Source organism: Salmo salar, chromosome 13, assembly GCF_965601325.2.
Source record: "Salmo salar chromosome 13, fSalSal1, whole genome shotgun sequence".
Lineage (NCBI taxonomy): Eukaryota > Metazoa > Chordata > Actinopteri > Salmoniformes > Salmonidae > Salmo > Salmo salar.
Genome location: NC_138303.1, coordinates 104,191,235 through 104,214,837, shown reverse-complemented (window position 1 = coordinate 104,214,837; position 23,603 = coordinate 104,191,235). Strand labels below are relative to the sequence as shown.

Sequence of the window (23,603 nt, the reverse complement as noted above, 5' to 3'; positions counted from 1 at the left end):
ATTAGGGTGTCTTACCAGGTAATGCATAGCCCAAGCCAGCTGCTTGGCCACCTCCAGCTTCCAGGTGATGTTCACAGAGCTCTTGTTCTTCTTTAGGTATGTATCCAGGGAGCCAAACTTCACATATTCCTGCACCATCATGTCTGAAAGGGTTATAATTCAACAAATCACAGCTGGACCACTGTAGCACATCAAATAAAGGGGCTTGAAACTGCCATACTGTTTTGATGAGCCATTTCCCAACTTCTCTGGTCAATAAGGACTGGTGGGTAAAAGCATCCAATCTCAATCCACATGGATATTCTTATTCATACTGTATCAAATCAATCTTCATTGATCCACTTGAGTGCTGGATCTCACACACACACACACACACACACACACACACACACACACACACACACACACACACACACACACACACACACACACACACACCCCTTTAAAACCAGGCATGACCATGCCTAGTGATATATAGAGCGAAGCCTACTTCCTACAACAGCTGGCTGGTCCAGTCCTTACATAACATAGGATTAACCTAGAGCCTCGGCCAGTTCAGCAGGAGCAGCTACCGTTAAAAAAGGATTTTATTCCAGACCGATGCTGGCCCTGATGTTACCCAGAAAGCATTAGGCTACAAACTGAAGAAAACTGCCTGAAATGGGGGAGGGACTACCTGGACTTGTCCAATAAGAAACGTTAATTTCCGTGTTCTGTTGAATGCCCTAATGAACTGCTGTGTTTAATCCACAGCCCCCACAGTTGAACTTAACTAGGAATAGATCCCTATCACACTGATACAGACACTAGGAATAGACCCCTATCACACTGATACAGACACTAGGAATAGACCCCTATCCCACTGATACAGACAGACACTAGGAATAGACCCCTATCCCACTGATACAGACAGACACTAGGAATAGACCCCTATCCCACTGATACAGACAGACACTAGGAATAGACCCCTATCACACTGATACAGACACTAGGAATAGACCCCTATCACACTGATACAGACACTAGGAATAGACCCCTATCACAATGATACAGACAGACACTAGGAATAGACCCCTATCCCACTGATACAGACAGACACTAGGAATAGACCCCTATCCCACTGATACAGACACTAGGAATAGACCCCTATCACACTGATACAGACACTAGGAATAGACCCCTATCACACTGATACAGACACTAGGAATAGACCCCTATCACACTGATACAGACAGACACTAGGAATAGACTCCTATCCCACTGATACAGACAGACACTAGGAATAGATCCCTATCACACTGATACAGACACTAGGAATAGACCCCTATCCCACTGATACAGACACTAGGAATAGACCCCTATCCCACTGATACAGACAGACACTAGGAATAGACCCCTATCCCACTGATACAGACAGACACTAGGAATAGATCCCTATCACACTGATACAGACAGACACTAGGAATAGACCCCTATCACACTGATACAGACACTAGGAATAGACCCCTATCCCACTGATACAGACAGACACTAGGAATAGACCCCTATCACACTGATACAGACAGACACTAGGAATAGATCCCTATCACACTGATACAGACACTAGGAATAGACCCCTATCCCACTGATACAGACACTAGGAATAGACCCCTATCCCACTGATACAGACAGACACTAGGAATAGACCCCTATCACACTGATACAGACAGACACTAGGAATAGACCCCTATCACACTGATACAGACACTAGGAATAGACCCCTATCCCACTGATACAGACAGACACTAGGAATAGACCCCTATCCCACTGATACAGACACTAGGAATAGACCCCTATCCCACTGATACAGACAGACACTAGGAATAGATCCCTATCACACTGATACAGACAGACACTAGGAATAGACCCCTATCCCACTGATACAGACACTAGGAATAGACCCCTATCCCACTGATACAGACAGACACTAGGAATAGACCCCTATCACACTGATACAGACAGACACTAGGAATAGACCCCTATCCCACTGATACAGACACTAGGAATAGACCCCTATCCCACTGATACAGACAGACACTAGGAATAGACCCCTATCACACTGATACAGACAGACACTAGGAATAGACCCCTATCCCACTGATACAGACAGACACTAGGAATAGACCCCTATCACAATGATACGGACGGACGGACGGACGGACGGACGGACGGACAGACAGACGACAGATAGAGACAGACAGACGACAGACAGAGACAGACAGAGACAGACAGAGGCAGACAGAGGCAGACAGAGGCAGACAGATAGAGACAGACAGAGACAGATAGACAGAGACAGACAGAGACAGACAGAGACAGACAGACGACAGACAGAGACAGACAGAGGCAGACAGACAGAGACAGACAGAGACAGATAGACAGGACAGACAGAGACAGACAGAGACAGAGACTAACAGAGGAAACGGTTGGGATGGAGGTAGAGGGAGGCTAACAGAGGAAACGGTGAGAGGTATAATTTAGTTTGGTAATGTCACTTACTCTCCTCTCCGCAGACACACACGCCATAGGTGAGGAGCAGGTGCTTATGGGATAGCTGGCTCATCATACTGGCGGCTTCAAAGAATGACTGGAGAGAAGAGACAAGAGCCGTCAGACCGAGTTAAATATTGTAAAGTAGGAAATGTAAGCAAACATAGAAAATGAACACATTAACTGTCAAAACATTGTGCTAAATAAAATGACTTGTCAGCAATGGAAGAGTCATGTCCCTTTAAAGACTCCATGTCCTTAACACTACATGTTGTTGGCTGGAGGTGAGGAGACGTTCTCCACCAACCTCGGAGTACTTTCGGTGAGCCTTATCCAGGATCTTAACAAGGACATCCATCTGGTGAATCTCTCCGTAGTCTCCCAGCTCCTTCCTCACGCCACAGAAGATCTTGGTAAACGTCCCCTGTCCCAGACTATCTTTCTGTAACACACAGGTAACACCGGGTCTAAGAGCCTCTCCCCTGGTCAGCCAAACACATCCACCCCTTATTTCAATTGTATTTGTGAGTGTTTATTTCTATGTATATTTTATTAACCTACATTATTCATATCATAGTTGAGAACTCATGCCATCATTTCACCTGAACCAGTTAAGGAGCGACAATTCAGCCCTCCGATTGAAGTCCTCTATCGTGTGTGTGAGTGGCAATGTCAGCAGGTACATGCAGGTGTACGTGACCGTGTCACAGGTTAAAGAGGTCATTACACCACAATAGGAATGGATGTTAACTGACCTTTCAGTCATGGGTGAAGGAGAAGGAGAGGGACAGAGAGGTCATCTTACCATGACAAGATCCTCCTTGCGTATCTTGTGGAAGACCATCTGGCTGATGTTGTGTCTGTGCAGAGAGGGGGACAGGGGGACCTCAGCCCCCTGGTTACTGCGGCACACCAACAGGTTAGACTTGTCTGCAGACACAGGGAGCACAGACCAGGACGTTAAGTGAGTTAGGAGCACATCATCTAGTCCTCTTTATGGGTCGTATTCATTAGGGCATACCACAGCAAAAAAGGTTTTAAACACTAAACGAAAACAAGTTGGACAAGTTCTGGTAGACCCTGAACAGAGAGTGCAATGCTGTCAACAAGGCAAAGGGTGGCTACTTTGCAAAACCTCAAATATAAAACAGATTTTGATTTGTTTAACACTTTTCTGGTTACTACATGATTCCATGTGTTATTTCATAGTTTTGATGTCTTCACTATTATTCTAGAATGTAGAAAATAGTACAAATGAAAGAAAAACACTTGAATGAGTAGATGTGTCCAAACGTTTGACTGGTAGTGTATGGGACACAACATAATGTTATGTACAGTATGTGTGATGTGGGGTCGATGCAGCTCACTGGCCTTGTCCAACTGTTTCTGTTGTGTTTGACTATAGACAAAGGAATTGAACATCATGCTGAACATTGGTGACCAGAATAAACCCTCTGGAACACTATGGCCTAGATGATCGTTTAACAACAACTACAATACTTGTGCCACGTCTCCTTTTAAACGATAGTGCATTCTTTTTTTATATAGTTAACCTTTATTTAACTAGGCAAGTCAGTTGAGAACAAATTCTTATTTACAATGACAGCCTACCAAAAGGCCTCCCACGGGGACGGGGATTAAAAATAAATTATAAAAATATAGGACAAAACACACATCACGACAAGAGGGACAACGCTACATAAAGAGAGACCTAAGACAACACCACAGCAACACAAGACAACACAGCATGGTAGCAACACAACATGGCAACAACACGGTAGCAACACAACAACATTGTTTATCAAACTACTGTGAGAATATAGACTTCGTGTTGAGTGTGGCTGGAGAGCTGACGTCAGCCCACATTGCTAATATTGGCCAAAGAAATGAAGTTGGCCAGTTTATGATATTGTTATAAATCACAAAACACAGCTATGACCCTTATTCCCTGACCACCTCACCTTTAGCTTTAGGCGGGCAGCACTTGGTGAACTGGAAGACGTGTCCGTCAGAACGCAGAGCTTCTTTCTGGTAGCGGTGGAGCAGCTCCCTCAGAGAACCAAAGCTCTTCTTGGCCCCAGAGAGGATGTAGTCTCCCTGGTCTGTCTTCACTATCTGGCAGTGCTTGTACTCAACTAGGCTGTCACACTGCAGGGGACACAGGTCAGATATGCACCCTAACACTCCCTATCGGTCCTTACCCTTCAAAGTTTGTAGATTTCTAAGGTGTTAGCAATATGGTGAAAGCTGCACCAGTACACCTGCATACCTATCCAGACCCTTTCAGATCTGGAAACCTTGAAGGGTCTGGACTAAACACACTTAGCACCATGTCTTTCAATAACCTGTATGGTACGGTACTCACGCCCACTACAAAAGACAGGAAGTATTTGTTGTAGTCCTTAGGGCTGCTACGGAGGATGTACAGACCCTTGTGATTCCCAGACCGCCGCAGCTTACTGATAGCAAAGTCCATCCTGAGGAGAGAGAGACAGGAGAGATCTGGTCAGTCATGGTCGTACTGTGCTTGTATATGTACAAGTTAATGATGAGAGGGTTGACGAGGTTATATCAGCGGGACTAACGGGTTTAGGGTCATGACATTTTGTGTGGATGAAGGGCGGGTTGAATAAAAACAGAAAACAATTTCTTTAAAATGCATAAATGTGCAATTTATATCTATAGGCTACATTACATTATTTTAGGCTCTCTGTCATTAGTGGGTAAGCCTAAACTTTAGATCCTAACTGTACGTTCCCCAAATAGCCTACACGCCAATCCCCAAATAGCCTACACGCCAATCCCCAAATAGCCTACACGCCAATCCCCAAATAGCCTACACGCCAATCCCCAAATAGCCTACACGCCAATCCCCAAATAGCCTACACGCCAATCCCCAAATAGCCGACACGCTAATCACCAAATAGCCGACACGCTAATCCCCAAATAGCCGACACGCCAATCCCCAAATAGCCTACACGCCAATCCCCAAATAGCCGACACGCTAATCCCCAAATAGCCGACACGCTAATCCCCAAATAGCCGACACGCTAATCCCCAAATAGCCGACACGCTAATCCCCAAATAGCCTACACGCCAATCCCCAAATAGCCGACACGCCAATCCCCAAATAGCCGACACGCCAATCCCCAAATAGCCTACACGCCAATCCCCAAATAGCCTACACGCCAATCCCCAAATAGCTTACACGCCAATCCCCAAATAGCCTACACGCCAATCACCAAATAGCCTACACGCCAATCCCCAAATAGTTTACACGCCAATCCCCAAATAGCCTACACGCCAATCCCCAAATAGCCTACACGCCAATCCCCAAATAGCCTACACGCCAATCCCCAAATAGCCTACACGCCAATCCCCAAATAGCCTACACGCCCATCCCCAAATAGCCTACACGCCCATCCCCAAATAGCCTACACGCCAATCCCCAAATAGCCTACACGCCAATCCCCAAATAGCCTACACGCCAATCCCCAAATAGCCTACACGCCAATCCCCAAATAGCGTACACGCCAATCCCCAAATAGCTGACACGCCAATCCCCAAATAGCCTACACGCCAATCCCCAAATAGCCTACACGCCAATCCCCAAATAGCCTACACGCCAATCCCCAAATACCCTACACGCCAATCCCCAAATAGCCTACACGCCAATCCCCAAATAGCCTACACGCCAATCCCCAAATAGCCTACACGCCAATCCCAAAATAGCCTACACGCCAATCCCCAAATAGCCGACACGCCAATCCCCAAATAGCCTACACGCCAATCCCCAAATAGCCTACACGCCAATCCCCAAATAGCCTACACGCCAATCCCCAAATAGCCTACACGCCAATCCCCAAATAGCCTACACGCCAATCCCCAAATAGCCTACACGCCAATCCCCAAATAGCCTACACGCCAATCCCCAAATAGCCTACACGCCAATCCCCAAATAGCCGACACGCCAATCCCCCAAATAGCCGACACGCCAATCCCCAAATGCTTTTGGGAACAGGCAGAAAAAGTTAAACGCAAAAAGTACAATGTTGGAGTTTATTTCAATAAAGAGAAAAGCTGTGAAATGTAGAGTTGAAAATAAAGAGAAGGGAGGACCAGAAAGTAATGTTTGGGAAAGATTTGATGAAGTGGTAAAAGAGGATGATAACAGTGTTATGTGTGGTGATTGTGAGGCGCTATACAAATTCAATAGTCACAAGATCGCACTTCAAATAGGCCAATGACACGTCAAGGGAACTGTAGCCTACTGTTCAGATGAGTAAAATGGAAACTGAAATCTGGACACTGACTGTAGGTCTATAACCTCTCACATAGCCTTAACATTAACTCTCGTTGAATGAAGCTGTTCTTGCAGTGCCTGAGTGGAAACATGTTGCAGTTTTGCGTCCTGATGTTCTATGCCGTCTGCTCCGTGTTATTTTGTAAATATATTCCGTTAATAGTTCACTACAGTTTATTGAAACGTACCAGCTGCCTTACTTGTCCTCTTTCTTTGCATTTCTTGCACTAAAATGATACACCAAATGTAGGTTAAATTATTACTGGGGAACAGGAGTAGAGAAATATGATTTATTTCAGTATCTTGAGAGAACGTGAATGGTCAGTTAGATACCGTCTGTAGAGGTGCTATATTTATCAGCATCATAAAAGCTGATAGTATTTCAACCACATTAAATATGCATCCAAGCAGAACTGAAATCTTATCAGAAACATGTTGGCGTCGTTTTACACAGCTTTCTATTTCCGTACAACCGGTCAATCTGATGTCATTTGGATGTTTTGCACAGAAAGTCTTTCCTGTTTTTTTCCCTACGGGTCCCTAAACGTCTTCGCTCTGAGAAAGAAGCAGAGATGACAGAAAACTTTACCAATGTCAACTAGATTGAAGCATTCATTCTATCGATTTGACATTCTGGTGGGTAAAGGCGTCAGCATGCTTCAGTTTGGCTAGTGCCTAGCCGAGCAAGTGTGCTTGCATACTCCCTTAAAAGACCTTCCCTTGAAAAACTTGAAAAAGCGGCAATAATACGGTTTCTCCATTTTGAAACACGGTAGCCAGTATACACTTCCTCAAAATAGTCAGAATTAATCTATGATAACTCAATCTGTCATTAACTTCCAAGTTTTTGCCGAAGAGATCTTAATTGCGCAATTTTTACATCTAATTAAGACGCTAGGTGCAGTATTTCTCAATGAAAAAATGTGCATGAAAATGAGTCGTCTCTCGTTAAATGACAACAAATACTTTATTGAAGAATCCCTACTGTTGACCAATCACTGAAGAAGGGGCGTAGACTTCAGCTCCGAACTTCGGCTTGCCTCCAGAAAAATGTGCGCCCGAACAGCCGAAAGTCCAAAACAAACAAAAACGTCCTAAAATGTTATAATATATACACAAACTCTACCGAACTGTTTTGGCTGGGAAGCATGCGGACACCTAAAGGGTAGATTTAGTCTTCTAGGGCATCATATAATGACAGAAGAGACGCTGCATGTATCTAATTATATACAAGTTGACTAACAAATAGAATTTCCAACAATTTGTAAGGCTAAGCAGAAACATATCTAACATATCAGGCAAATCAAGTCCTGCACCCCCTATCAAATCGTTACGCCGTCTCCGACAAGCCTACTGTTGTGCATTTTCTATATTAGCGGGTTAGGGTGTAGGCCTCAGATTGTCACGTTATCACATATAGGCCGGGCGGTTGCGGATGGGTTATTAGCAATTGCGGGCGGGTGAACAAACCTGCTGAGCCGCACACCCCTAGTACACGTGTCTATGTGTGTGTGGATGTTCTTGTGTTTGTACAGTATATGTGCCTAGTCTAGACTTACGAGACTGGACCATGGCAGTAACTCTGAATGGCCTCCAGCAGCCTAGGGGGCGCCACCTCTTTACACAGGAAGTGGTGAGCGTCTGCTATGAGCCGGTAGTAGCCATCCACCAAAGACACAAAGGACAGAGCCTCCGACAGGGAACGGAACTCCAGCTCCTGTGTAGCAGAGAGAGATGGACGAGGATATGAGGGATGAATCAGTTCTCTGTTACACATAATACATGAGAAATGTTCCTGTTCTGATCTAACATAACAGTTGGGCTGAGTCGAAAATGTCACCCTGTTCCCCCTACAAAGTGCACTTGGCCCTATGGCCCTGCTCAAAAGTAGTGCACTATATTGGAAATAGCTTGTCATTTCAGACACAAATGATGTCCTTGTCCCTGTCTGAGTTATGAGGTTAGCAGAGTCATCGTACCAGAGTCTGACTGTCCTGTCTGTTGATGGTGACGATGCGACTCTCGATAGAGCCATCCTTGTTGGCTTGTTTGATGCTGATGTCAATAACTTCAGGGAAATCACAGTACGTCTGGAAACCCTATAGAGAGAGAGAGTAAGAGTAGTAGCAGCCACCCTGAATGCACAACCGCTTCAAAACATCCTTTCTCTGACTGTCTATGACATTATTACAGGAGACTATTTGAACACGTGACTAACTCTAGCCCCTTTGTGGCTGTCTCAACTGGTCATATGTGCTTTCAGAAATCAGAAAGAAAAGGAGAAGACGAGAAGGAAAAATACGAAAGAAAAAGACGAGGAGAACAAGGAACAAGAATAAAAAGGAAGAGAAAGTGAAAGAAGAATAGAGAAGAGAACGCTACTCCTCCCCCTACCTTGTCTGCCTCCTTATCCTCCTCCCGGGACCACTGGATGCCGTTGTTTCCTGTGACGACGATGGTGACCTCTCCTTCCAAGGACTCGGTGACACGGAAGCACTCCGAGTAGAAGGCTGGGTGCAGTGTCTCCAGGTTCACCAGGTATTTGAGCTTGAGGTCACGAGCCGTGGCTTTACACTGGCTGAACTGCTGGATGAACTTCCTGAAGCGATGGCGGATCCTCTTCCGGGTCACAAAGTGGTACTCTTGGATATGGGCACGCATATTCTTGGGCAGGAACGACTTATAGCTGAGGAGGGAAGGTGAAAGGATTGGTTTAGTTACACACTAGTATCAATAGCAGCAAAGAGCAGAATTATGTGAAACAACAAACACAATACAGGTTTTAAGAACATGGGCTATGGTGGATTGGAGTGAGGTGGGTGGGGTGGATTGGAGTGAGGTGGGTGGGGTGGATTGGAGTGAGGTGGGTGGAGGTGGATTGGAGTGAGGTGGGTGGAGGTGGATTGGAGTGAGGTGGGTGGGGTGGATTGGAGTGAGGTGGGTGGAGGTGGATTGGAGTGAGGTGGGTGGGGTGGATTGGAGTGAGGTGGGTGGAGGTGGATTGGAGTGAGGTGGGGTGGATTGGAGTGAGGTGGGGTGGATTGGAGTGAGGTGGGTGGGGTGGATTGGAGTGAGGTGGCTGGGGTGGATTGGAGTGAGGTGGGTGGAGTGGATTGGAGTGAGGTGGGTGGGGTGGATTGGAGTGAGGTGGGGTGGATTGGAGTGAGGTGGGTGGGGTGGATTGGAGTGAGGTGGGTGGGGGTGGATTGGAGTGAGGTGGGTGGGGTGGATTGGAGTGAGGTGGGTGGGGTGGATTGGAGTGAGGTGGCTGGGGTGGATTGGAGTGAGGTGGGTGGGGTGGATTGGAGGGAGATGGGTGGGGGTGAATTGGAGTGAGATGGGTGGGGGTGAATTGGAGTGAGGTGGGTGGGGGTGGATTGGAGTGAGGTGGGTGGGTGGGGGTGGATTGGAGTGAGGTGGGTGGGTGGGGGTGGATTGGAGTGAGGTGGGTGGGTGGGGGTGGATTGGAGTGAGGTGGGTGGGGGTGAATTGGAGTGAGGTGGGTGGGTGGGGGTGAATTGGAGTGAGGTGGTTAGGGGTGGATTGGAGTGAGGTGGGTGAGGGTGGATTGGAGTGAGGTGGGTGAGGGTGGATTGGAGGGAGATGGGGTGGATTGGAGGGAGGTGGTTAGGGGTGGATTGGAGTGAGGTGGGTGAGGGTGGATTGGAGTGAGGTGGTTGGGGTGGATTGGAGGGAGGTGGGGTGGATTGGAGGGAGGTGGGGTGGATTGGAGGGAGGTGGGTGGGGGTGGATTGGAGTGAGGTGGGTGGGGGTGGATTGGAGTGAGGTGGGTGAGGGTGGATTGGAGGGAGGTGGATTGGAGGGAGGTGGGGTGGATTGGAGGGAGGTGGGTGGGGGTGGATTGGAGGGAGGTGGGTGGGGGTGAATTGGAGTGAGGTGATTTGTTTAACACTTTTCTGGTTACTACATGATTCCATACGTGTTATTTCATAGTTTTGATGTCTTCACTGTTATTCTAGAATGTAGAAAATAGTAAAAATAAAGAAAAACCCTTGAATGAGTAGGTGTTCTAAAACTTTTGACCGGTAGTGTACACATATCAGATATTATTGCCCACTACAATATCATATGCCAAAACATGATTTGTATTGAACCCTGATTGTGAAGTGTATGAACAGTACAACTCAGGGGTTGAAGGGGATCTAGGGATGATTAGGTGGCCGGGAAAGTAAAACAACTGGCAGGTTTGGATTTTAGACAGGACACCGCCCAGGGTTAACATCCCTTCTTTACTGACCGCAGGGAAGGCTCTGCATTCCACCTGGTTTGACCGTTGTGTACACATTGCTTTGTGACCAAACGGTTTTCAGCTCTGACAGTTTCTTCTAGGTTCAACATGCTCCATCTTCCTCCTACCAGACTACTCACCTGGTGTCGTTATAGATGTCCACAGGAGACTGGCTACTCTCCTTAGCCATCCTCATCATGTCCAACACAGCCATGCCAAGACACTCCTCCTGGGCCTCATGGTTCACTGGGATAATCACCCAGCTATGCACAAAGTCACTACGCCACTGAGAGGGAGGGAGATAAAGCGGATAGAAGTGTCATAAGGTGAAAACAAACAAGGCGAGAGAGCGAGAGCGAGAGAGAGAGGGAGATAAAGCGGATAGAAGTGTCATAAGGTGAAAACAAACAAGGCGCGAGAGCGAGAGAGAGAGGGAGATAAAGCGGATAGAAGTGTCATAAGGTGAAAACAAACAAGGCGAGAGAGCGAGAGCGAGAGAGAGAGGGAGATAAAGCGGATAGAAGTGTCATAAGGTGAAAACAAACAAGGCGAGAGAGCGAGAGCGAGAGAGAGGGAGATAAAGCGGATAGAAGTGTCATAAGGTGAAAACAAACAAGGCGCGAGAGCGAGAGACAGAGAGACAGAGAGAGAGAGAAGGGAGGGTTGGTAACGTTAACTTATGACAGACAGCCACAGCAGACTGGCAGACACCCCTAACATATCACATGGCTGTTAAGGCATGAGGCAGTTGTTATACACCCCTATCTGTGGCATGCCTCGGGTCTCTGTGGCATGCCTCGGGTCTCTGTGGCATGTCCCAAGTGGCACCCTAAATAGGGTAGTCTAAACAAATCGGACCTTCGGCAACACAGTGACTACGGTCTCAGTTCAATGATGCACTCGTGGAATAGAGGAACTATGTCCCTACATCAATGCCTACGTGCAGTATAACTGAATCACTACAATAGCAAGATGGAGATCACTGAAGTTATTTTTTAAAACTAGACCTTAGTCCCCGTGTTGCCTGGGTTGAGTTTTCCAGACTACATATTCTGCACTACTTTTGACCAGAGCCCTATGGGCCGTGGTCTAAACTAGTGCACTAGAGCCCTATGGGCCGTGGTCTAAACTAGTGCACCAGAGCCCTATGGGCCGTGGTCTAAACTAGTGCACCAGAGCCCTATGGGCCGTGGTCTAAAGTAGTGCACCAGAGCCCTATGGGCCGTGGTCTAAAGTAGTGCACCAGAGCCCTATGGGCCGTGGTCTAAACTAGTGCACTAGAGCCCTATGGGCCGTGGTCTAAACTAGTGCACCAGAGCCCTATGGGCCGTGGTCTAAACTAGTGCACCAGAGCCCTATGGGCCGTGGTCTAAAGTAGTGCACCAGAGCCCTATGGGCCGTGGTCTAAAGTAGTGCACCAGAGCCCTATGGGCCGTGGTCTAAAGTAGTGCACCAGAGCCCTATGGGCCGTGGTCTAAACTAGTGCACCAGAGCCCTATGGGCTGTGGTCTAAAGTAGTGCACCAGAGCCCTATGGGCCGTGGTCTAAAGTAGTGCACCAGAGCCCTATGGGCCGTGGTCTAAACTAGTGCACCAGAGCCCTATGGGCCGTGGTCTAAAGTAGTGCACCAGAGCCCTATGGGCCGTGGTCTAAACTAGTGCACCAGAGCCCTATGGGCCGTGGTCTAAAGTAGTGCACTAGAGCACTATGGGCCGTGGTCTAAACTAGTGCACTAGAGCCCTATGGGCCGTGGTCTAAAGTAGTGCACCAGAGCCCTATGGGCCGTAGTCTAAAGTAGTGCACTAGAGCCCTATGGGACATGGTCTAAAGTAGTGCACAATATTGGGAATAGGGTGCCATTTAGGACGCACACTTTGTCTGTTCATGCTGGCTAAGGAAGAGGTCCCCACAGGCAGGGTTACAACCTAACTGGGGAGAAAAGACTGCCTGTGTGTTTGAGGAGATCCATTTAACCAAGGCAGGATGCAGGCACAACCACTTCATTACATAATGATTAGTTATGCTATTAAGACGCAAGGTGATTTGCAGTTCAGTGATTCCGATTGCAATGTTGTCCATCTCAAACACGTACACTCTGCATCCCTCGTCTTCCTGACTGCACTACCACTTATTTTCTAGTTACAGCAAATAACAGCCCTGACATGGTACGTGGAATACATGCAGCCACGTTTCCACAAGCTACACCTGAAGTATTACACTCCCTTCCATTGTTTTGCTCAACAACTTTCTGTGCTGCACCAAAAGCGATAGGGATCTTAGTGTTTGTGAGCTGTAGAACTGGCCAGTCCAGTTGAACTTGTATTCTCTCTGTGGATAAATATCAAGTGAAACCACAAGAGACATCGGCTTCGGCGATACGAACACCACATCAGCAGACAGATCGTCTTGAGGGACATAACCCACATTTCCAAGAATAGAAACTAAAGAAAAAGTATTATTTTTTTATGTGGAAACAAGGTACCTCAGTTCTCAGAACTGTGGAATAAAGTCAACACTGCTTTCCTCACAGCAACCCAGGGCCTCTATTTTTCTAAAATATGGACTTAAAGGGGCCATCCACCGTTGAAACAATAAACTAAGGGGTCCTCCCCCAGCCTGTGTTTTGGTAAAAAGCTGAGGGATGGGCCTGGAGAAATATAACCACTCTTAAATTCATAAACGGAGGTATTGATGCAAGGACTGACCATCCAAAATATCTAAATTATAGTTATATACAGTGTTCATTTACATTTTCAATCTTTACAAATATTGAAGTAAAACAAGCTTGTATTTCAGGTTCTGATGGGGTATTACAGTTGAACTAAGCTCATAAAGGCATTTATAAGTTATGCTCTTTAAAACGACAGCAGGACCTGGCATAGCTAACGTATACAGACAGGGTAATCTCTCCCCCCCAGTGTGTTCTGTGACAATGTGAATGTGAAGATAAAAACTGAAAGGACACCACAGTCCACACAGACATTCTAAAAACACGCACGTACACACAAAAACACGCACGTACACACAAAAACACGCACGTACACACAAAAACACGCCCTACCAGCCACAGCTTTCACCACTGCCTCACCCTCCCAACACTACTTCCCCTTTTCTTCAGCATACGTACAGACACACACACAGACGGGTAGATTAGGCAGTTATTTACACCACACAGACTTTACAGCGTCGCTGATTGGTGATTGGTTTAAAGAAACCAGTCGCCCAAAATTGATTGTGCTTGGCATTATGGTCTCACCAGCTGGCTCGCTCTCTGTAGCAATTGAGCCCGGGGATCAGGTTACTTAATACTTCAGGTATCTGGTGGCTTTACAGTAAGGCATCTGGTGGCTTTACAGGTAGGCCATTTTAGGGGAGCCTGTAACATACATGTTAGACTAGAGCCCATATTTACAAATCAACTCAGAGTAGAAGTGCTCATTCATTTTATTTATTTAACCTTTAGTTAACTAGTCAGTTAAGAACAAATTATTATTTTCAATGATGGCCTAGGAACAGTGGGTTAACTGCCTTGTTCAGGGGCAGAACAACAGATTTGTACCTTGTCAGCTCGGGGATTCGAACTTGCAACCTTTCGGTTACTAGTCCAACACTCTAACCACTAGGCTACGCTGCAGCCCCAATTTCTTATGATCTTTAACCTGTTGGGGCTAGGGGGCAGTATTTTCACGGCTGGATAAAAAAACGTACCCGATTTAATCTGGTTACTAATCCTACCCAGTAACTAGAATATGCATATACTTATTATATATGGATAGAAAACACCCTAAAGTTTCTAAAACTGTTTGAATGGTGTCTGTGAGTATAACAGAACTCATTTGGCAGGCAAAACCCTGAGACATTTTCTGACAGGAAGTGGATACCTGATGTGTTGAATTACCTTTAAGCCTATGCCATTGAAACACACAGGGGTTGATTAATGTTTTGGCACTTCCTATTGCTTCCACTAGATGTCACCAGCCTTTACAAAGTGTTTTGAGTCTTTTACTGTGAGATCTGACCGAACAAGAGCCATGGAACGGTGATGGCCGATTAGACTCTGGCGCGCGAGTTCATGTTGGGTACCCTCGTTCCAATACGTTATAAAAGAGAATGCATTCGTCCACCTTGAATATTATTCATGTTCTGGTTAAAAAAGGCACTAATGACTTATGCTATACAACGTTTGACATGTTTGAACGAACGTAAATATATTTTTTCCCCTCGTTCATGACGAGAAGTCCGGCTGGCTTAGATCATGTGCTAACAACACGGAGCTTTTTGGATATAAATGATGAGCTTTTTTGAACAAAACTACATTCGTTATGGACCTGGGATTCCTGGAAGTGACATCTGATGAAGAGAATCAAAGGTAATGGATTATTTACATAGTATTTTCGATTTTAGATCTCTCCAACATGGCCGTTTGTCTGTATAGCAAAGCATATTTTTCTGGGCGCAGTGCTCAGATTATTGCAAAGTGTGATTTCCCAGTAAGGTTATTTTTAAATCTGGCAAGTTGATTGCGTTCAAGAGATGTAAATCTATAATTCTTTAAATGACAATATAATATTTTACCAATGTTTTCTAATTTAAATTATTTAATTTGTGGTGCTGACTTGACTGCCGGTTATTGGAGGGAAACGATTTCCTCAACATCAATGCCATAGTAAAACGCTGTTTTTGGATATAAATATGAACTTGATAGAACTAAAAATGCATGCATTGTCTAACATAATGTCCTAGGAGTGTCATCTGATGGAGATTGTAAAAGGTTAGTGCATCATTTTAGCTGGTTTTATGGTTTTGGTGACGCCTGGCTTTGAATTGACAAAACATTACACACAGCTATTGTCAATGTACTCTCCTAACATAATCTAACTTTATGCTTTCGCCGTAAAACCTTTTTGAAATCGGATAACGTGGTTAGATTAAGGAGATGTTTATCTTTCAAAGGGTGTAAGATAGTTGTATGTTTGAAAAATTCGAATTTTGACATTTATTTGGTTTGAAATTTGCCGCTCTTGAAATGCACCTGCTGTTGATAGGGTGCACCACGGGTGGCACACTAGCGTCCCACATAGCCCCAAGAAGTTAAGGCAAAGCTGATCCAAGATCAGCACGTCTACACTCTTCAATTTCACACTACCAGACTGAGAAAACATTCCTGGTAAAAAATATAGTCCAAGACTAACCTGAGCGAAGAGGTAGGACATGACAGTATCGTCAAACACTGGGCTGTCCATTCCCTTGTTGACTCCATAGCGGAAGGAACAGGAGCCTCCATACCAGCCAGGGAAGTAGTACCTGGGGGGGGGGGGGGGGGGCGCAGAAAGGGAGAAGAAACAGGAAGAGAAGATAAAGAAGACTATATAGAAGACAAGAACATTGTGTCTAATACTACTTCTGTACAATGATACTTTAATTAAACATCATTGTATATTTCACACTTTAATTCCTTAATATTTTTAATAGCATATCTAACTGTTTCCTTTTCAACAGAAAAATGAAAAGTCGTCCCCTGACCACACGCCACATCCCACCTCACTCTGAAGAGGAGACTGTAATTTGCTGATTGGTGGAGTTTGAGGATGTGATTGGGTGGGAACCACATGCGGTCGCTTTCCCTCATCAGGCCAAACAGGCTGCAATACAACGGTGACAGGCCTGGGAGACAGGAGAGAACAGAATAATAACAACATTAACACCAAACACATCCATAGGGATAAGCAGAGCCATATGTAACCTTGTAGTTAGTGTGTCAGCCCTGAGATTGGAAGGTTGGGGGTTTGATCCCCCGTCAAGTCATACCAAAGACTCCAAAATTGGGACCTGATGCCTCTATGCTTGGAACTTTAGTATTTAGGAGATGGATTAGGGGTAAGGCCCTGCGATAGACTAGCGTCCTGTCCAGGGGGTGTCTCACCCTACAGAAATGGGTGGCAGAGCAATGGACATTAGACCGGTGGAAATCTGTCCCTTTGTCCAAATTTGAGAATTTTGGTTATAACCGCCATGTCTTTGTGAGATGCAGAGTAGGTGAACAGATGATCTCTGCAAGTGTACTTCCCACCGTGAAGCATGGAGGAGGAGGTGTGATGGTGCTTTGCTGGTGACACTGTCGGTTTTTTATTTAGAATTCAAGGCACACTTAACCAGCATGGCTACCACAGCAGTCTGCAGCGATACGCCATCCCATCTGATTTGCACTTAGTGGGACTATCATTTGTTTTTCAACAGGACAACAACCCAAAACACACTCCAGTATGTGTAAGGGCTATTTGACCAAGAAGGAGAGTGATGGAGTGCTGCATCAGATGATCTGGCCTCCACAATCCCCTGACCTCAACCCAATTGAGATGAGTTGGACCGCTGAGTGAAGGAAAAGCAGCCAACAAGTGCTTAGCATATGTGGGAACTCCTTCAAGACTGTTGGAAAAGCATTCCTCATTATGACCTTTAAGGCAAAGCCAATCCTAGATCAGCACTCTTACCCATGCACAAACACACAGGTGGTTATGGTCAACTGGTCCCTGTAAGAGGGTTGGGGTTGTGAGGGTTTAGAGTTTAGGATTTGAAGCTTGAGGCGAGGCATTTCAGTGGATAGTATTGGGCCTCAGTCAGCTGTGCTCTGGTCTGGGCTCAGAGTGAAATCAGCCTCAGCTGTGCTCTGGTCTGGGCTCTGGGAGTGAAATCAGCCTCAGCTGTGCCCTGGTCTGGGCTCTGGGAGTGAAATCGGATTAACTTGCCAAAAGGCACCTACTGTATGAAATGTCACTCTTCTCAGCATGGAAATAGCGTTGTAAAATGGTGTAGAAACGTGCCATTTCAGGAACATTAAACACACTAGCCATTTCAACAGCTTTAAATAGATGTGTTTTTCCCACGTATGTAGGCCTATAGCGTCGGGCTGCAATGTGTCCACAGGGGCAGCAGGTAGCCTAGTGGTTAGAGCGTTGGACCAGTAACCGAAAGGTTGGTGGATCGAATCCCCGAGCTGACAAGGTACAAATCTGTTGTTCTGCCCCTGAACAAGGCAGTTAACCCACTGTTCCTAGGCCATCATTGTAAAGAAGAATTTGTTCATAACTAACTTGCCTGGTAAAATACAACAATTGAAAATGTATGTATTTACACTACCGTTCAAATGTTTGGGGTCACTTAGAAATGTCCTTTTTTTCCATGAAAACATAGGTGAAATTAGTTGCAAAATGAATAGGAAATATAAACAATGATTTATTATTGAAATAATAGTGTCCTTTTGTCAAAGAATCCTTAATTTGCAGCAATTACAGCCTTGCAGACTTTGGCATTTTAGTTGTCAATTTGTTGAGGTAATCTGAAGAGATTTCACCCCATGCTTCCTGAAGCACCTCCCACAAGTTGGATTGGCACTTCTTAGGTACCATATGGTCAAGCTGCTCCCACAACAGCTCAATAGGGTTGAGATCCACTGACTGTGCTGGCCACTCCATTATAGACAGAATACCATTCCCTAAATAGTTCTTGCATAGTTTGGAGCTGTGCTTTGGGTCATTGTCCTGTTGTAGAAGGAAATTGGCTCCAATTAAGCTCTGTCCACAGGGTATGGCATGGCATGGCATTGCAAAAGGGAGTGATAGCCTTCCTTCTTCAAGATCCCTTTTACCCTATACAAATCTCCCACTTTACCACCGCCAAAGTACCTCCAGACCATCAAATTGCCTCCACCATGCTTGACAGATGGCATCAACCACTCCTCCAGCACCTTTCCATTTTTTCTGCGTCTCACGAATGTTCTTTGTGGTCCAAACACCTCAAACTTAGATTCGTCTGTCCCTAACTTTTTTCCAATCTTCCTCTGTCCAGTGTCTCTGTTCTTTTGCCCATCTTAATCTTTCCTTTTTTTTTGGCCAGTCTGAGATATGGCTTTTTCTTTTCAACTCTGCCTAGAAGGCCAGCATCCCGGAGTCACCTCTTCACTGTTGACGTTGAGACTGGTGTTTTGCGGGTACTATTTAATGAAGCTGCCAGTTGATCAGTTGTGAGGAGTCTTTCTCAAACTAGACACTAATGTACTTGTCCTCTTGGTGAGGTGTGCACCTGGGCCTCCCACTCCTCTTTCTATTCTGGTTAGAGCAGGTTTGCGCTGTTCTGTGAAGGGTGTAGCAGACAGCTTTGTACAAGATCTTCAGTTTCTTGGCAATTTCTCGCATGGAATAGCCTTCATTTCTCAGAGCAAGAATAGACTGACGAGTTTCAGAAGAAAGTTCTTTGTTTCTGGCCATTTTGAGCCTGTAATCGAACCCACAAATGCTGATGCTCCAGATACTCAACTAGTCTAAAGGCTAGTTGTATTGCTTCTTTAAATCAGCACAACAGTTTTCAGCTGTGCTAACATAATTGCAAAAGCGTTTCTAATGATCAATTAGCCTTTTAAAATGATAAACTTGGATTAGCTAACACAATGTGCCATTGGAACACAGGAGTGATGGTCGCTGATAATGGGCCTCTGTACGCCTATGTAGATACTCCATCAAAAATCAGCCGTTTCCAGCTACAATAGCCATTTACAACATTAACAATGTCTACACTGTATTTCTGATCAATTTGATGTTATTTTAATGGACAGAAAAATGTGATTTTCTTTCAAAAACAAGGACATTTGTAACTGACCCCAAACTTTTGAAGGGGAGTGTATGTATGTATGTATGTATGTATGTATGTATGTATGTATGTATGTATGTATGTATGGATGTATGTATGTATGTATGTATGTATGTATGTATGTATGCATGTATGCATGTATGTATGTATCCTTCTGCAGGGAACAAAGTTAAGGGTGAGGCCAGGGGAAGTGGGAAGAGGAAACTCGAGTGACAGAGTAAAGACAGAACACAACAAGTTGGAGTGTCCAGAGTCCTATACTACGTACTTGGTTCGAGGAGTCCCAACCAGAAGCCGTGGATTACAGGCAACATTCGCACTGAGCTAAAGGGTAGAGCTGCCGCTTTCAAGGAGCGGGACTCTAACCCGGAAGCTTATAAGAAATCTCATTATGCCCTCCGACGAACCATCAAACAGGCAAAGCATCAATACAGGACTAAGATCGAATTGTACTACACTGGCTCCGACGCTCCTCGGATGTGGCAGAGCTTGCAAACTCTTACAGACTACAAAGAGAAGCACCGCAGAGAGCTGCCCATTGACACGAGCCTACCAGACGAGCTAAATAACTTTATGCTCGCATTGAAGCAAGTAACCCTGAAACATGCATGAGAGCATCAGCTGTTCCGGATGACTGTGTGATCACGCTCTCCGCAGCCGATGTGAGCCAAACATTCACAAGGCCACTGGGCTAGACGGATTACCAGGGCATGTACTCCAAGCATGCGCTGACCAACTGGCAAGTGTCTTCACTGACATTTTCAATCTCTCCCTGTCTCAGTCTGTAAAAACAACATTTTTCAAGCAGACAGTCCCTGTGCCCAAGAACACTAAGGTAACCTGCCTAAATGACTACCGTCCCGTAGCACTCACGTCTGTAGCCATGAAGTGCTTTGAAAGGCCGGTCATGGCTCACAACACCACTATCCCAGAAACCCTAGACCCACTCCAATTTGCATACTGCACCAACAGATCCACAGATGATGCAATCTCTATTGCACTCCACACTGCCCATTCACACCTGGACAAAAGGAACACCTATGTGAGAATTCTATTCATTGCCTACAGCTCAGCTTTCAACACCATAGTGCCCTCAAAGCTCATCACTAAGCTAAGGACCCTGGGACTAAGCACCTCCCTCTGCAACTGGATCCTGGACTTCCTGACGGGCCGCCCCCAGGTGGTGAGGGTAGGTAACAACACATCCGTCACACTGATCCTCAACACGGGGGCCCCTCAGGTGTGCATGCTCAGTCCCGTCCTGTACTCCCTGTTCACACTCATGACTGCATGGCCAAACACCACTCCAACACTATCATTAAGTTTGTTGATTACACAACAAAGAGACAGCCTATAGGGAGGTCGTCAGAGACCTGACTGTGTGGTGCAAGGACAAAAACCTCTCCCTCAATGTGATCAAGACAAAGGAGATGATCGTGGACTAAAGGAAAAGGAGGACCAAGCACGCCCCCATTCTCATTGACGGGGCTGCAGTGGAGCAGGTTGAGAGCTTCAAGTTCCTTGGTGTCCACATCACCAACAAACTAAGATGGTTCAAGCACACCAAGACAGTCGTGAAGAGGGCACAACAAAACCTATTCCCCCTCAGCAGACTGAAAAGATTTGGCATTGGTCCTCAGATCCTCAAAAGGTTTTACAGCTGCACCATCGAGAGCATTCTGACAGGTTGAATCACTGCTTGGCCTCTGACTGCAAGGCACTACAGAGAATAGTGTATACAGCCCAGTACATCACTGGGGCCAAGCTTCCTGCCATCCAGGACCTCTATGCCAGGCGGTGTCAGAGGAAGGCCCTAAAAATTGTCAAAGTCTCCAGCCACCCTAGTCATAGACTGTTCTCTCTGCTACCGCATGGCAAGCGGTACCGGAGCACCAAGTCTAGGTCCAAGAGGCATCTAAACAGCTTCTACCCCCAAGCCATAAGACTCCTGAACAGCTAATCAAATGGCTACCCAGACTATTCACATTACTCCCCCGCCCACTGCTGCTACTCTCTGTTATTATCTATGCAAAGTCACTTTAATAACTCTACCTACATGTACATAATTACCTCAATTACCTTGACACCGGTGCCCCCGCACATTGACTCTGTACCGGTACCTCCTGTATATAACCCCACTATTGTTATTTACTGCTGCTCTTTAATTATTTGTTGTTCTTATCTCTTACTTTTTTATGAATTTCTTAAAACTGCATTGTTGGTTAAACGCTTGTAAGTAAGCATTTCACTGTAAGGTCGACACCGGTTGTATTCAGTATTTCACTGTAAGGTCGACACCGGTTGTACTCAGCATTTCACTGTAAGGTCTACACCTGTTGTACTCAGCATTTCACTGTAAGGTCTACACCTGTTGTACTCAGCATTTCACTCTAAGGTCTACACTGGTTGTATTCAGCATTTCACGGTAAGGTCTACACCGGTTGTATTCAGCATTTCACGGTAAGGTCTACACCGGTTGTATTCAGCATTTCACGGTAAGGTCTACACCGGTTGTATTCAGCATTTCACGGTAAGGTCTACACCGGTTGTATTCAGCATTTCACGGTAAGGTCTACACCGGTTGTATTCAGCATTTCACGGTAAGGTCTACACCGGTTGTATTCAGCATTTCACTGTAAGGTCTACACCTGTTGTATTCAGCATTTCACGGTAAGGTCTACACCGGTTGTATTCAGCATTTCACGGTAAGGTCTACACCGGTTGTATTCAGCATTTCACTGTAAGGTCTACACCGGTTGTATTCAGCATTTCACTGTAAGGTCTACACCTGTTGTATTCGGCGCATATGACAAATAAGATTTGATTTGATTTAACTACGGTCAACTCTGATGTTCTGGGATGTTTTGTGTGTTAAAAATAAATACCTGTCATATTACACATCTAGTAATGACTGAATGCGTTTGAACCTTCAACGCACAGTAAAACTTGTGTATGACTTAATATAATTATTTTATCGCTAGGAGTGGAGGGGAAAGTTGCTTGTGCATTGATAAGCACACTGAAGATGGTATTACATTTTGTTACATTACATTTTTATTTTCTATTTAAACCTTTATTTAAGGCAAGTCAGTTAAGAACAAATTCTTATTTACAATGACGGCCTAAACCGGCCAAACCCAGACGACGCTGGGCCAATTGTGCACCGCCCTATGGGACTCCCAATCACGGCTGGTTGTGATACAGCCTGGATTCGAACCACGGTGTCTGTAGTGACGCCTCTAGCACTGAGATGCAGAGCCTTAGACCGCTAAAACAGTAAGTTAACACTAAGTAATACATAAAGATGTCTATTTCACCCCATGGCCTGCTGGATTTGCAAATAGGGATATGCGTGACTGAGTACTGAACAGACAAACTCTTCTTCAAATACTGTAAAACTCAAAAATGTGTCTTGACTCTAGCATTCCATTTGTACATGTGCAAGCTCCCGTTAGTCCTACAGAAATACATGCTTATTAAAAACAGATAACATTCCTTGCTAAAATGTGGAGTTTCATCACAAATTAAAAATGGACTGGTTGATTGAATTAGGGAAATATGTGTTCCAACAACGAACTGCAGTTTTGGAATAATTGCATCCTGTCTATTTTCCACAAACTCAGTCTGGCTATGTCGTAAAAATGTAAGAAAACAAACATTTCTTTGTTGGTCTTATTTTAAGGTTAGGGTTAAGGTTATCAGTGTGGTTAGGGTTAGGTTTAAATTCAGATTTTAATTAGATACATTGTAGAAATACACAGGGTTTATGACTGTGGCAACTAGCTTATTTAAATATTTTATAATAAAAAGAAATGCACTTTTATTTATTTTTTACCCGAAAGATTGAGACAAAAACAAAGAACATTGACATACATTTTCACA

General features: G+C 45.3%; 1 protein-coding gene across 4 annotated transcripts in view; it reads right to left on the bottom strand.

Moving 5' to 3' along the window:
* LOC106568442 (tyrosine-protein kinase JAK2) overlaps positions 1–23,603 on the bottom strand; it is a 99,413-nt gene that overhangs the window by 23,628 nt on the left and 52,182 nt on the right. For 3 of the 4 annotated variants that reach the window (XM_045692557.2, XM_014138772.3, XM_014138774.3), the window contains 12 exons: positions 16,619–16,742; positions 16,271–16,382; positions 11,219–11,364; positions 9,224–9,515; positions 8,809–8,928; positions 8,389–8,546; positions 4,892–5,003; positions 4,488–4,674; positions 3,332–3,456; positions 2,834–2,968; positions 2,536–2,623; positions 16–143 (listed from right to left, as the gene is read on the bottom strand). In XM_045692557.2, coding sequence (XP_045548513.1) covers positions 16–143; positions 2,536–2,623; positions 2,834–2,968; positions 3,332–3,456; positions 4,488–4,674; positions 4,892–5,003; positions 8,389–8,546; positions 8,809–8,928; positions 9,224–9,515; positions 11,219–11,364; positions 16,271–16,382; positions 16,619–16,707 — 1,692 coding nt within the window. In that variant the 5' untranslated portion in view covers positions 16,708–16,742. Of the gene's footprint in view, positions 1–15; positions 144–2,535; positions 2,624–2,833; positions 2,969–3,331; positions 3,457–4,487; positions 4,675–4,891; positions 5,004–8,388; positions 8,547–8,808; positions 8,929–9,223; positions 9,516–11,218; positions 11,365–14,334; positions 14,455–16,270; positions 16,383–16,618; positions 16,743–23,603 lie in introns of all 4 variants that reach the window. The other variant, XM_014138775.3, reaches the window with a different exon arrangement.